A 14,905-nucleotide genomic window follows, 5' to 3' on the forward strand; every position below is an offset into this window, starting at 1 on the left:
AGTATAAAATGAATATAAAATCCACGTTTGTTTCTCCTAGAATCTATGCAAGACACATAAAATGGAGGGGAAGCTGAGCTTTGCATAAAATTCATTTGGCCTTCTGACCTGATTTATAGTTGGTTTATCAGGTGGGTCCTTGTGAATAACCATCTGGTAACGTTTATAGACCTGGTAAGACTCCTGAAATGTGGCTTTGAACTGTGAACTTGGTGGAGATGATCTCACCACCCTCACCTTCAGAAGAAGTTAAACACATTTGTTATTACAATATCACACAATAATTATACATTTAAACACATACAAGCATCATGACACAGAGACATTTTGACTTCCTGCAAAAAAACCCTAACACTTTGATTAATATTACACAATAGCCTTCCAATTCTTTGGCTCAATTTAGGTTGTTGAAGGCTTTTATGTTTACACTGATTGACACATAAGGTTTTCAAATTATGAATCAACTAAAATGCCTTTGCAGGAACTACACGAGTAGTTTTCAAGAAATACTACCAACAAATGCTATAAAGAATGACATTTTAAAGAGATTTTCTGTACATTTTCAAATTTTCTCTTCCTGAAGTTTCTTACCACACTGAAATACACTTGAAGGATCCACATATTTGGAAGACTCATATCTGTGCTCTTTGGATAAGACCACGTTTGCATTGCAAGAATCCCAAAGGGATGTCCAGGTATTTTTCAAATTTAAAGAGGAAGAGGAAACAATGTTCCCGTACTCAATTATGAGTTAATTTTAATAGGAAGTTACGTGTCTTAAGGGCACGTTCATTTCAAAACCCACATAATTTTCAGTATGTTTCCATTTTCACAAATAACTATTGCTTCTAGAAAAAAACACTTGACAGACATAGTAAAGAACAAAAGAAAGCACTGCTAGAACCATTATTCTTTTAATTTTCCCCACATCTTCTAAATGAAAATGTTCAGAAAAGGCTATTACACTTCTGTTATATGGCTCATCAAAAAAATTGGAAGTGTTAGCAAAATAGATCAATTTCATGGCTTCTTATCAGTTATTTAAGGTGCATCTTCTAGGTCGTCATCACTTCAAGTGAGTAACAAAAAGATATTTAAAATTTAATTTTTAATACCATCATTGATAATCAGCAGCTACAGGAATTTGCTTAGATTCTGAAAGCTTTTCAGCTTCAAGAAGAAAAATATTGTGTTTATGATTAACAAACGTTAGGAAGTCAAAAAGCGACTGTCTCTATATTACAAAGATTTGATTGCAACCAGGATATTATGCAAATTTTCTACCATTACTTTAATGGCTTCCAAAGACATCAACAAGTACCACTGACATTTATAAAGAAGAGCTTTCTTCTTATCTGTTTAGTTTTATGAACAGTTACTGCTTTCTTGTCAAGCTTTAATAGAGAAAATAGTTTAACTATTACCACAAAACTAAATATTGAATCTCTCTAATGATCCAGCACCCAGTTAATTCACAGCCATTCATTTTCAAGTCACTCGGTATGAAATCAATTTACAAGTATTTTGTTAACTGTACTGTCTCTTCTACAACTGACTGCAAGTGCAAGAACACCCCCTTGTGGTCACACAGAACTCAGCTGTACCTAATACATCATGATGTACCACATAATTTTAAGATTTAATCTATAGCCAGTTAGCAAAGTCACAGACACTAAGCACCTAAGCATTTGCAGAGTTTAAAAAACTCCTTAACAAGATTTCTCTTTAATTTGCCTTCAACAGCAGTGAATGAGCCATTACCTCTAATTTGTGTGGTGCATCATCAGGCAAAGAGACAAAAATGAAGTCTTCAATAGATTTGGGTTGGTTTGTTGGAGTCTTAGAGTTTTGTGAGAGGAGAGCTTGCTGTCCTGCCTGAAGTGGAGAGCCTTCAAGTGTGCCCATCTGGTTCTGAAGGAGTTTCTGCAGTTTTCTTTCTTTCCGTATGTCCTTCGCTTTTCGACACGGTGGCTTGCTCAGATCAGCCCCTTTACCTTCAAAGACACAAGCAAAGAATTAAACACCACATTTTGCAACAAACAAGTGGCCCTCATATGACAACTGAAAAGAAATGGTTAAAATTACCAATAACTGCAGACCATGGTCTGAACATCATGTGGTCATTCACAGCTACTGGCAACACTCAATGCCCAAGTAAGTTGCAATGAGCTTTTCCTCTCTAGCTGTCTAAGCCAGAGTCAAGCATATATTTTAAAAGTAATATGAAAAGACTTCCCCCTAAGCATGTCCTTAAACCATTATGCCAGATTCTTCTCTCAAAAGCAAACCAAAGCTTCTATTTCATGCCTGGTATTGTGATATGTTATATCCAAACAGCTGCAGGATCAGCTTCAAATAATTAAAGGAAAAAACAAAAACAAACCCACAACCACAAAATCATCAAATTCATAAAGAGAATTCTTCTGGTGTGTAAGAGACCCAAGTTGCTACACAACAGACCCCTACAGAAACCAAAAGAAAAAGGATTTATTTCTTGTCACCTAGAATCCCCACACAGTACACAGAAATACAGCCAACACCACTAACGTCATGCAAGAGGTGCAAAAGGCCATGTAATTTTATATCTTTTCTTAAAATAATATTCAGATATGTTTTTTACTAGTAGATTCACTTCTATCAGTTTAACTCTACTCCGGTATCTTTAACCATTCATAATGTTTTATTAGTGAAATGCTATTTACTTAAAACATAGTCACACCTAGAAAACAAAAGAATCACCATGGACAGTAGTAATTGGCACTACAAGAACTTAACTTTAAAGGAAAAGCCAAAGATACACACAAATAAAAATGTAGGTTGACCCAAATTCCTTAATAAAGGGTCCAGAATTATTTTATACTTAGGGTAGCAACATAAGATTGAAAAGTCAAGATATGAGACTAGGAGAACTATACAAATATTGAACTTATTTCAATGTGGAAAAGATACCCGGTCTCCATTCCACCCACAAGATGCACTGAAAGGACAGTCACCAAACAAATCATCTATTTACAGGTAGCAATTTCCCCCCATATTAGTATTTAATTGATACTGGCTGTAAGTTCATAAATCCAGATTTCTAAAAATTTGCAGAAACAAGAAATATCTTCCTATCGCTCCATCTTTCACCTATTCTTTAACTTTGTACAACGTTATCAGCTATTCCAAGTAGCACAGGCAAGTAACTGAGCATCATACTCCACTCCAGAAGCTGGGTAAGAGCTGTATGAACCTGCTGCACTGCTCAAAACAGCAATGAAAGAATGAATGAAGTTTCAGCACATAGCTGTCTCAGAATAGCAGCCAATATAGAAAGTTCCACACAGAGGGGAAACTTATTTTTATATTATCAGCCAGTTAATGTAATCAAAAGTAACTCTAATTCTGTATTTTATGTTATTTTTTACATGCAGTAGTAGTTGAGCTGGAGGCCAAAAAAGAGCCGTAATATTAAAGATTTCAAAAGGAGAGGAGTAATGGAAGACTACTCCCACAGAAGGAAATACAGAATCATACATCTTGCACAGAACAAAAACTGTAACAAATATTATGACAAAGTGCTGAAGTAGTCTTCTTATGCCATAAGCTTTCTCCCCAAACCCATATATTTGGGAAACGACACACTGGCAACTTTTGAAAGACTGACTGACCTTTTCAGATGGGAATGTACCCTGACTGGTGAGGTGCTTTCATCTGAAGCATTAAGACGACGCATTTCCAACTCTGCTAATATTTATAGGAGATAAAGGATAATCCAAACCCAGACTTAACTGTGGCTTATCCCACTTTACTCTCTAAGAGGCCTGGAAATTACTTTTTCCATAACCCCTACAAAACCGTGGTTAGAGCTCTTTCCTTCGTCTCCTGCTTCTTACCAGTAATTTACTAGCCAACAGCGACATCTTTCTTCTCCTCTACCCACTTCAAACCTTCCCCATGGACAAGGGTGAACAGCTGCATGCTCTGCTAACTGGAAATGGTCAGAGCATTGCTATCTTAAAAGCTCACTGATGTTTAGGTTCACTTCACCAGCAAGGAATTGCAGCCTTCGGAGCCACTGCCTGCATCCACCTTCACCGATACAACACAGAAGCTGTCAAAACATATTGGGATCAATTTTCAGGCATCAGTAAGCTATTCTTTTTAACACACCTACCATACAGAATGTGATGGCTTAACCCACACCAGGTATTTGTCAGGAAACTTGGTATTGGTGACTATGTTACTATTACTACACTGAAAAAATTGTATTTTATTTAAGGGAAAACCACTAGTTTATCACTTTTTTTTTTTTTCCCCAGCTCATTTTGCAGTCAGAATGATGAAAGAAGTACTGTCAGATGCTTTTTTCCCATTAATGGAATTATTTTAATTAAATCCCAAGCACAGGCTCTAGAGTTAGAAAAAAAAAATAGAAACCAAATAACAGTCTTATGAGAACAAGCTTACAGTAATCGCAACTGGAGTAAGGGAAGCAGATTTTACTTGCAACCTGATGAATTCGAAGCCACTGAAAATTATTTCTTAGTGTCCTGCTATTGCTTCTTAGCATAAAGTATGCTGACCCTGGCTGCATAAAGCCCACAAGTCAGTGGATCAAGACGCAGTGACCTGTGAAGTCCCTAGGACTTGGGGAAGGTTATTCTGATCTCAGGATACGTAGCCACAATTACCCAAACTGCAGCATCCTCTGCTCAGAACTTGCAGGATAGACGAGACTTGCACAGTAATGCTGCCTCAACCACACTGAAACACCACGGTCCTCTTTTGGAGATACATTCCAAAACAGGAAGAAAAATAATGAACTGGAAAAAATCTAAAATCTGAAAAAATGTGCAATAAAGCAAACTATACACCTACGCATATGCCCTTTCCCTGACCTGCAGGATACATTTTTACCAATATTGGTGGTTGCTCAATCAAGGACGTTCTCTACATTAACCACGGAAAACTTTTGAAAATGGCTCTTGAACCAGTTTGTAAGCACACTCCTGGGGAAGCTCTTCATGGCTCTCCCAGAAAAGCCCCAGCCTGGTTGTTCCACACAGGCTCCACAAAAGCTGAAGTGTCGAGGGCATCTCAGGGACTCCAAAAGGGAGCTAACGCTGCTTCTGCGCTCTCCAGACGTCCTGCAGCTGAACCAGCCAATTTTACATCAAGTGTCCTTACCTCGGTCATGCTTCTTGAGTATTTGTCTCATCGTACAACTAAAGCATTCGCCAGAAAAGGACAAATATTCCGAGGAAATTACAGACATTATGGGATCTGACCATGGGCAAACAAAAGTCAGTGGAAGAGTTTATTTAAAATACCCATGATAAATTTGAAGAATGTTACAGCACTTCATCTGCCTTGGGGTCTGTTTCATGTCTCGTATCTTCTATAAGCTGTAAGTTAGCTAGAAAAACTTCTTAAAACAATGAACGCGCGTGCAGACATAAGCAAACCTTCTTTTCTATCTGAAACTGTGCAGAAACAGCCCATTATTCCTATAGGACAATGACCTGTTTTGTTTATAAAGGAATAAAAATGCAATTAAACAATCTTGTTACGGAATAAGTCTACATTTTCCAAAAAGAAAGCTAAACATCTTTCTATCTGGAAAATTTTAAACTAAATTTGACCTGTGACACCACCTACCCTAAAAAAAAAAAAAAAGCAATATCAAATAAGCTTTCTGATGCATTTCTTATTCCCTTTATATTCAATTTAAACCCTGCAGAGAGAAGCACATTAAAGATTATCTCTCTGCCGTAAAAGTAACCCCCCTTTTTCTGAAACACAGTACAAACAATGTTTCAAACTTCCTTTATCTGTATTTGCTATGTTTGAAGCTTTACCCAAGGTTATTCTTAACATAACTGAAGACAGCACTTCGCCATTTTCATACCAATAATCTTTACCCAAGACTGCCATCTGCTGTCAATTTCCACGTAGGTGGAAGTTTACATAAAGTAAAGCTTTTCATTAATTACTTAAAAAACAAGCGGGTTGTGAAAATTTGCACAGCAGGGCTATAAAAGTTTGACTGTGTTTTATAAAGTTGAAAAATAAAATTAAGTCTGGAAAATTCTGGATACATTTTCCAGGAACTTGCAGCAGTACCAATCCTATGCAGCACTGATGAAACCCACCGATGGGTTTCTGACTGAGCATTTCTGGAAAACTTTCCTTTTTGTTTAGATGCAGAATTGCTTGTTAAGCTGGTGAAAACCTGATGCAATTGGTTGCACCTGAAACAAGCATTCATTCACGTTATTTTAACGAGCATGAATCATTCTGGCTCTAATCCATCAACCCCTTACCACATCCTACAAGAACAGGGTACACGAGAAGCTGTAAGAGAGACAACCCGCAGCACTCTGCACAAGCATCCCATCAGCAGTACTTCCCAGCCTTTTCTTCCCCAGAGACCCTCAAGGACTCCTTCGCACGTGCAGCAGCTCCAATCGCAGCACAAAGAGGATTACCCACCAGCTGTGACACACCACCTACCCTGTCACAACAAGCTGTGCAAAAAGCTTAACACCACTGCCATCAGATGGAGATTCCAGGCTCTCGTGCCACAGCAAGGGGTGCAGAGGCAGAAAAGATTACAGGCAGACAATGAGCTTGTCCTTTTTTAGGGTAAAGATTTTGTGTCTGAACTCCGTCCAAACGCAGTATTTCAGAAATCTTTGTAATTACAATGCAAAAGCTTGTTAAGAGATAACATCCACCTTAGGGGAAAAAAAGTGACCATGCTATTAGAATTACTATATTGGAATTACGTTTAAAATGTCATCAATATTTCCCTACAGTTCCACACAAAACTCTAGAAACGAACATGCATTTACATTCAATTTTTAACATGAGAGCTTTAGCAGTGTAGAAATGCTTCAAAAAGTGAAATGATCAAGGGTCCCTTACTCAGTGCACAATTACTGTACCTCCTTACAGAAATGTAATACTAAGTTCACAGCAAGGAAAAGATAGAAATTAATGCAGTTTTTCATAATTTCACATCCACTGGGACACTGCTTTTCTAAGATAAAGTTTGCCAAAACATAAAACAAAGCAAGCTCCCAAATAGATGAAAAACCTCAACTAGAAAATGCCATTGCTTATAGAGAAGTATCCCTCTCTATATATGTTTGAATAGTTTTCTTCTAAATAAATTTCCTTTAAGCCTAAGAAATAAAACCACGTTAATATACTGAATTTACTTCCAGTGCCACTTAGGTCTGTGGCAAACAGTATATGAAAACATAATAGTGTCTTAAGTTATTACAGGAGTGTATTCACGGGGTGTTTACTGCACAATTTGTATAACAAGACAACCTACGGATGTGAAGAAATGTTAAAACAATAATTAAGGTATTCTTTTTAGATCTTCTGATGATCTTACTCGATCTCGTATGATGAAAATGTATGCAATTTTCAGGAAAAACTAAGAAAACAAGTAACACGCAGCACCTATCAATTTATGCACTATGATCCCATAAATTGGCAAAAAATAAAAAAACAATTAGTGAATTGTTTCAGGCAATATAAAAAAGAGACACTTCAACAACATGCCAATACTGAAAATATATTCTGATTGCCACCAGAAGTGTAACTACCTGGCTTGGGCGGTGCATGAACAGTTTTAGAAGAATGTGACGGTTCTCCAGGGCCTGCTGCATCTTTATCGACAGGTATCTGAAGAGAATCTGACTCCACCTTCTTCACATTCACTTCTTCTTTCGTTTCAACTTTGTCCTTATCTTCATTCTCCACTCCCTCTGCGTGATCCTCGTTCAAGGGAGTCAGTTCAGTCTGGCTGACCTGAGATTCACTTTTGTATGCAAAATCGCTCGGGACTACATCCTCTATATGGGAATCCATAGGCTCTTCTGTAAATAAGAAATGACTGCATGAGTTAATTTCTCTCGCTGTAACTGCAGCTCAGACTTTGCGCAATTAAAGTCAATATTAACTCTTTCCAATTTTACAACTGTTTTCCAACACATAAAGTTTGGAATAGTCTGAAAACAGAAATCTTCCTTTATGACCCTATATTGCTAGCACCAACTCATAAATGAGCGTAATTTATTTTCTACATGGAAATGGGGCAGCCTTCACTAATCTCGCACTGCACATCTACAAGTGGGAAATTATAGCATTTCAGAACAAATACAACAGGATCTCTACCAGAGAACAGCAGGGTTTGGTGTTCGATAAACAGAATGGGACTTTTCAGTCACCTGCCAGAAACTCTACTTCCCTGTTTGCTCTTCCTGTTCTCTGCCACCTACTGTCCTTCTTTAGTAATCTCCAGACTGTTTTTACCTCGGTCATAGAAGTGACAATCTGATCAAACCAGCCACAAAGAATGTGCTCAGGTTTAAAAAAAAAAAAAAAAGAAGCCTGTCTAAGCAGAAAGTAAGTAAACATCCTTCAACAAGGAGCAAATTCAATGAGGGCAGCAAGGCACTAGCACAGGCTGCCCAGAGAAGCTGTGGCTGCCCCAACCCTGGCAGCGCCCAAGGCCAGGCTGGATGGGGCTCTGGGCAGCCTGGACTGGTGGGAGGTGTCCCTGCCATGGCAGGGGGTTGGAAGGAGATGGTCTTTTAGGTCCCTTCCAACCCAAACCATTCTGTGATTCCATGAAATTGTGGCAAAGCAAGTCATCTGCCACAATTTGTTCTCTGGGCAGCATAGCGCCCTTGATTCAAAATGCTGCAAATGCGCAACTTAGCCAGCCCTCTATAAAGAGGGCTGCATGAAGAGAAAACACCAGTGTATTAGTTGTTCAATCAATCAGTCTTGATCCTCATTTCGAACACTAAGAATTTCTTACCTTCACTCACCGCTTTCGAAACATCCCCTTTAGAAATAAATTTCAACATTTTCTTCAGAACTTTCTTGTGAGATTTGGAAGTCTGAAAACGCAACGCTTGGCATCTTAAAAAAAGAAAAAAAAAAAAAGAAGTTATGACTACTTATTTTGAGAAAGATTATTTCAAAGAAAAAAGTTACAATACGTATATATTTCCTAATTAATTGTTAAATTTCCACATATTAAGCGATCAAGTATTTTATCAACACTCTTACACTCTTGAGTTAATAGAAGTTATGTTGCCCTGTACTCCATAATATCATTTTATAGCATTATAAACAGATACTATAATCACTAAAATGAGCTAAGGTGGCTGAAGCACTGCAGAAAATAAACTTTCCTAGGAGGCTAGCACACTACAATTTTTCACTTATCCATCTTATATACACAGCATTGATTCTAACTACTAACAGCAGAAAAGCCTCTCCAGAATTATTCATACCTATTCAACTGATCGCCTCTCTTATTTGGGCTACTACAGCAGTGTTTTGGGGATACAGACACAGTGGTTCACCTCAACCATCAAACAAGAGAGCAGCCAGGGGACTCCTGCCCCAGACTGCAATCCAGACACAAAGGGCATGCACTGAGCAGACTGCTGACAGTGGAGTGCTACAGAGCCACTGACAACACCACAGAGCCACTGACCTGCCTGTGCACCAACCCAACAGAATATATTTAGTATCATTAAGACTTCAAAAGTTAATCTGCTTTTATGTATTTAAAGCAGTAAACACAAATGGTTGGACACATTTTAAACAGTCACATCAGTTACAGCACTACATCCCAGCTCTCTTACCTTATTGTGTACTGAGGACAACACGTCTGATTCATGATAGGTTTGTAGACGTATTTTCCACTTCTAAAAAAAATAATAAATATGCATTTATTTCTTGTTTGTACTACAAAATTAATGGAAAACCAGAAATTTTGTTTAAATAATAAAAATTCTTACAGAAAGAATATCAAAAGCCAAGAAGCAAGTTTTTTAGTTTTGCCATTATACTAAATACTGTCTAAAATAAATGATTATTAATTAACAAATTTAATCATAGAGCATAACTAAGAAAAGCATGTTGTATCTGCTGTGCTCTTTACGTATCAGAATGATACCTTGGATTCTCCAGCACATTCCTGCCTGAAAGTCCAGACTCCTTCCCAAAAATCTAACTGGGAAGAATGTGATGAGCTACCCTTGCACATGTTACATTCTTTTATTTCTGCTCCACGTTAGAACTCCAGCATAAGCTCCAATACCGATAATAAAATACCAGTCCACATATCCCTAAAGACAGGTATTAGGAAGAAGAGAAGTAATATTTCCTGTGGTCAAAATACTCCATTAGAATAGGAGAGGGAAAAAAAAAAACAAACAAGCAAACACTCCCCTGCAAACATGAATTTTCAAAATCGATCAGATTCCCATCAGAAAGGAGTTTGAAATATAAGATCCCAAATATATTCAGCACTTAAGTTTCCAGGAATCCTAGCATTACAACAGAAGACAAAGAAAAAGGTCTTTTATCAAATTTGCACCTGGTGACCAATCCTCAGGCCTGTTGGTTGTGGCCAAGAGATGCCCTTGATCCTAGCACTGCTTTCAGTTGGCAGCTCTCGATCTGTTTATCTGCTTGCCTATCATTTTCTTACCCAGTGTTTGAGAGAACATTCAGATATGTTTAAAAACACTCCTGAAGCCACCAAATTGTCCTTATTAAAGCAGACACTTGTTTTCCTGTGCAATAAGGAACAGGATACTGACAGAAATTTGTTTTAGTTTATTTACAACTTTCTGAAAATAACCGATACTGAGGGGCACTTAAATGCTCAACATTCAAGCTTTTCAAGATGTTGAACTTCCAGAAATTCCCCCCACCCTCCCCACCTGTTTTAAGGGCATAAGATGCAAAGTTGACGGACTGACTTTAATGCACATTTTTAAAGTGCAACACCAAGAATAGAAGTAATCTAAACCAGCATATACACTACTGGAAAAAAAAAGGAGCATAACACTCAGTATTTGCTTAATTAAAGAATATTTTAAAAGAATATTGCCCTTAAATACAGTATGCTGTAAAGACATATTTACCGTTTAATAATTAAAGTTGTAACTCCCACATGATCTTGACTAATTTATTATCACCATATTTATATTAGGTCAGAAAAGGAGAATCCTTTCCCCTGTTCAACAGTGTCATGCTTTAAAAGTCACAGAGCATAGGACAAATATTTCTATTCCTACCTTTTATGGAAGCTAGTTAACTGCTTTCAAAAACCTAACGTTTAAATCTGGATTCTAAATTGAATCAAAACAAAGTTTCATCTACAAAGGCATAACTTTATTTTATTTTTAAATTTACCTTCGCCATCCTCTATCTATGAGATCCTGGTAGTCTTGAACTGTCATCGAATGTGCCCACATACCTGAAACGAACATTAATACACTTGACTGACCATCGTTATGCTTTAACACATTAAAATATAACAAGCTCTACATAAATAACTGTAAAATTAATCAGCTAATATTGACTTTTGAAGAGATGTCTCTCAAGGACTTGGCATATTGATAAATCTCATCAATTACTTATTTCAATGCCATGTTCCATATATAAAAAAAAAAAAAAAGCTGCAACGACATAAATATTTGGATTGAACTAAGTACATTATTCTAAAAGTGAAAGTGAAAAGTTTACGTATCCACCTGTTACCTTTCCCTACAATACACCAACAAAATGACTTAGAAGCGCTCCTTAACTTCGTTAAACCAAGTGAGAGACGCTGGGGGAGAAGAGCTGTTCAGGGAGAGCTGCTGAGGCTCACCTAGCACCTTTCCAGGGACCTCCTGGGGAGCACCTTTGGAGGTGATTGCTGAGCTCAGACCTCGGGGAGCTGCCACCTCTGGACCAGCAAATTAAGGAAAAGTGCAGGCTTCACTTCCTCTTTGGCTTCCCCCCAAAAAACTTGTCTGACCATGGCGTTAAACTCATTGAGCATCACCATGGGGATGAGCTGCTGCTCTCTGGGAAGAAATCACTTGGGAAACATGAGGTTTTGGCCTTAAAACACAACCTAGATTGAACAAGCAGGCTCAAATCTGATACTCAAAACATGCAGAACACTTTTAACGTTTACATGCCTTCCACTGGAGGAGGAAGAAGCATCACAGGACATGTTTGGCACTCAAATGAAGGTGCACAAGGAAAAGGTCCTAAACTAGCACGTTTTTATCATCATGCAAAAGTTTGAAGCTACAGAGTTCGTGCACACTTGCTTTCTAGGTTGAATAAAACCACCGCTCCTTCATGCTTGTCCCACTAGAGAACAGCACGTGTGGGGTTTCAGTGACTGATCTCCCACCCAACACAACAGGTTGGTAACGGAGAGGGCGGAGGGCAAGCACCATCCTCCCAAAGAGCCCGATGCCATGCAGGTATATCTCATGTAACCTGTGTTATCGGTGGGACAAATTCCTTCCCCAAAAGGCAGGATGAAAGAAGCAAGTCCCCCACAACCATGCTCTTCCCCTCTCTTATCCCAACAGCAAGACACAAATTTCGAGGTACCACTGTTCACTGGATAGTAATACCGTCCTCATTTTTCCTCCACGCTGCTCATTTGACCTTTACATAGAAAATTTAAGCTTTCCCAGCACGCCAATCACCCCCTTCAGCTCTCCACACAGCGCTCAGACACCCCGACACCAGGAGCTCGGGGCGCTGCCCCACGCCGCAGGCCACAACCGAGGGGCCGGGAAGGGCTGAGGGGACGAAAAGGAGAAGGAGAAGGAGGAGGAGGAGGAGGAGGAGGAGGAGGACGGCGGCCGCTGCCCAGCGGCTGCCCCCGGCCCCGCCGCCCGCTCGGAGCCCGCAGCCCCTCGGTCCCCGCCCGTTTGGGCCGCGGCCGGCCCGCACCGTGGGAGAGGTTGCCGCTCTCGTTCTTGCAGTATCCGCAGCGGTAGCCATCCTCCCCGCCGAAGTACTCGACGATGCTGGGCGAGCCGCCGCCCCCCGCCGCCATGCCCACCACTCCCGCCTCAGGGCAGCGCCCTGCCCGCTGCCCCGGGCCCCCCGGAACCGGCCGCCGCCGCCATCTTGGGTGCGGGCAGGGCGCGGGCGGAGCCGGCAGGGAGGAGCGGCCCCGCCATGTTCTCCCCGGCGCCTCCCTCCATCTTTACTGAGGGCAGACTCACGGGCGGACACCTTGCCCTGCGCTGAGGCGCAGTAACCGCAGCGGCCGCCCTGCTTCCAGCCCCGGTACTCCACCACCGCGCCGGGCATGGTGGCACGGCTCGGACCGGCTCGGCTCGGCCCGCTCCGCCCCGCAGCGCCCCGCCCGGCCGCAGCCCCGCGGGCACGGAGCGGAGCCGCCCGGGGAAAGGGGCCGGGGCTGGCGGCAAGGCCAGCGGCACCCTGCTCGTGTCAGGGATGGTGCAGCCAGCAGGGCCGGGGAGGTGCTCGACCCCTGTGCTCTGCGCTGGCTTCAGCTTTGGGCCCCTCACTACAAGGACATCGAGGCCCTGGAGAGCGTCCAGAGGAGGGCCTCAGTGCCCCGCTGACGGACAGGCATCAATACACCTGATCTGCTGCTCACTTACAGCAGTGCGAGATACTCTTGAGCCACATTTCACTGAGCTGTTTGATGCTTTTTCAGCCTAGCCTTCAGAATAACTTGATAATTTCAGGACAAGCCATGAACAGCCTGAACAAACACAGCTCTCAGCTCACTGGAGATGACCAAAAATGCTCAGATTGTTCTCATTACTCAGTACCCATTACTTCAGTCTCTATAATATAAATCCCTAAATAATGATAAAAGGAGTCCTAAAGATAAAAAATCTTGGAAACTCCAGAGATGATGCTTAGAAGCACATTTTCTAGAGACAAAGTTTTTTTTCTTTTAAAGACAATAAAGCTATGACCTAATAACAGCTATCCTACCTAAGTTACAAAGCCAAACACATGTGGCCATCTTCACCATAATGACCGTAAAGTAGGCAGGTGTCAAATTTTTGGTGATAGGAGAACTGCCACCACAATTTCAGCCCTGGATACGGGGCGAGCAAACTGCAGGCTCCTCAGGGAGCCAGTTAGGGTGGGCCCCTGGGAAGCTGCATTCGAAGGCATTGGGGTCCATCAGTGCTGGTCAGTTTTTGAGTACATCTTACGAGCACAGGAATAGGCAATTCCAAAATGTTGAAAGGCACGCAGGCAGGGCAGAAGGTCAGCTTGATACGCAGGGATCTTCTAGAGCTCAGGTGGAAAAACACAGCATATGGCCAGCAGAAAATGTGTGTGGCCAAAGCTTCATTAGAGTTGAAGCTGGCCAGTACGGTGTAGGACAATAAAAGGGTTTTTAAAAATATGTTAATAACAAAAAGAGGACCATTGGTCCATTACTTGGTGAGGATGGTCACCTCATAAAAACAGACACAGATAAAACAGAGACATTTAATGCCTTCTTCACCTCTGTCTTCAACATCAGGGATGGGCTCCGAGACCTCCAGAGTCCTGAGTTGGAGAACCGTAACTGCAGGAACAATAAACTGCCAGCTGGCACCGAACTTGTACAGGACTTGCTGCTCCAGCTGGGTACGTGTAAGTCTACAGGGCCCCATGGGATTCATCCCAGGGTACTCAAAGAGCTGGCTGATGTCACCGTGAGACCTCTCAAATATTTTTCAATGGTCTTGGGGATCTGGAAAGGTCCCAGTTGACTGGAAGCTGGCAAACATTCTAGTTTTCAAGAAAGAAGACCCTGGCAATTACAGGCCTGCCGGTATCACTTCAGTACCTCGTAAAATTATGGAGATTACTCTGGGAGTTACTGAGAACCACCTGAAAGACAACACAGGCATTGGTCACAGCCTGCACAGGTTCACGAGAGGAAAACTGATACACTTAATTTCCTTTTAGGACGAGGTTACCCACCTAGTTGACCAAGGGAAGCCAGTAGATGTAGTCTTTTTGGATTTCAGCAAAGCTTTCATGCTGTCTCTCCCAGTATCTTTCTGGACAAGATGTCCAGCATACAACTAGAGAGATACAT

General features: G+C 41.0%; 1 protein-coding gene across 6 annotated transcripts in view; it reads right to left on the reverse strand.

The window, feature by feature from the left end:
- Positions 1-13,202, reverse strand: part of ATE1 (arginyltransferase 1) — an 85,160-nt gene extending 71,958 nt beyond the window's left edge. For 2 of the 6 annotated variants that reach the window (XM_068689047.1, XM_068689045.1), the window contains exons 1-6: positions 12,772-12,980; positions 11,221-11,284; positions 9,660-9,722; positions 8,822-8,925; positions 7,602-7,874; positions 1,762-1,994 (exon numbers count right to left, since the gene is read on the reverse strand). In XM_068689047.1, coding sequence (XP_068545148.1) covers positions 1,762-1,994; positions 7,602-7,874; positions 8,822-8,925; positions 9,660-9,722; positions 11,221-11,284; positions 12,772-12,877 — 843 coding nt within the window. In that variant the 5' untranslated portion in view covers positions 12,878-12,980. Of the gene's footprint in view, positions 1-108; positions 238-1,761; positions 1,995-7,601; positions 7,875-8,821; positions 8,926-9,659; positions 9,723-11,220; positions 11,285-11,680; positions 11,703-12,771; positions 12,981-13,049 lie in introns of those variants that run through there. The other 4 variants (XM_068689046.1, XM_068689044.1, XM_068689048.1 and 1 more) reach the window with 4 other exon arrangements.
- Positions 13,203-14,905: the final 1,703 nt, after the last annotated feature.

The sequence above is a fragment of the Anas acuta genome, chromosome 7 (assembly GCF_963932015.1).
Source record: "Anas acuta chromosome 7, bAnaAcu1.1, whole genome shotgun sequence".
Taxonomy (NCBI): Eukaryota; Metazoa; Chordata; class Aves; order Anseriformes; family Anatidae; genus Anas; species Anas acuta.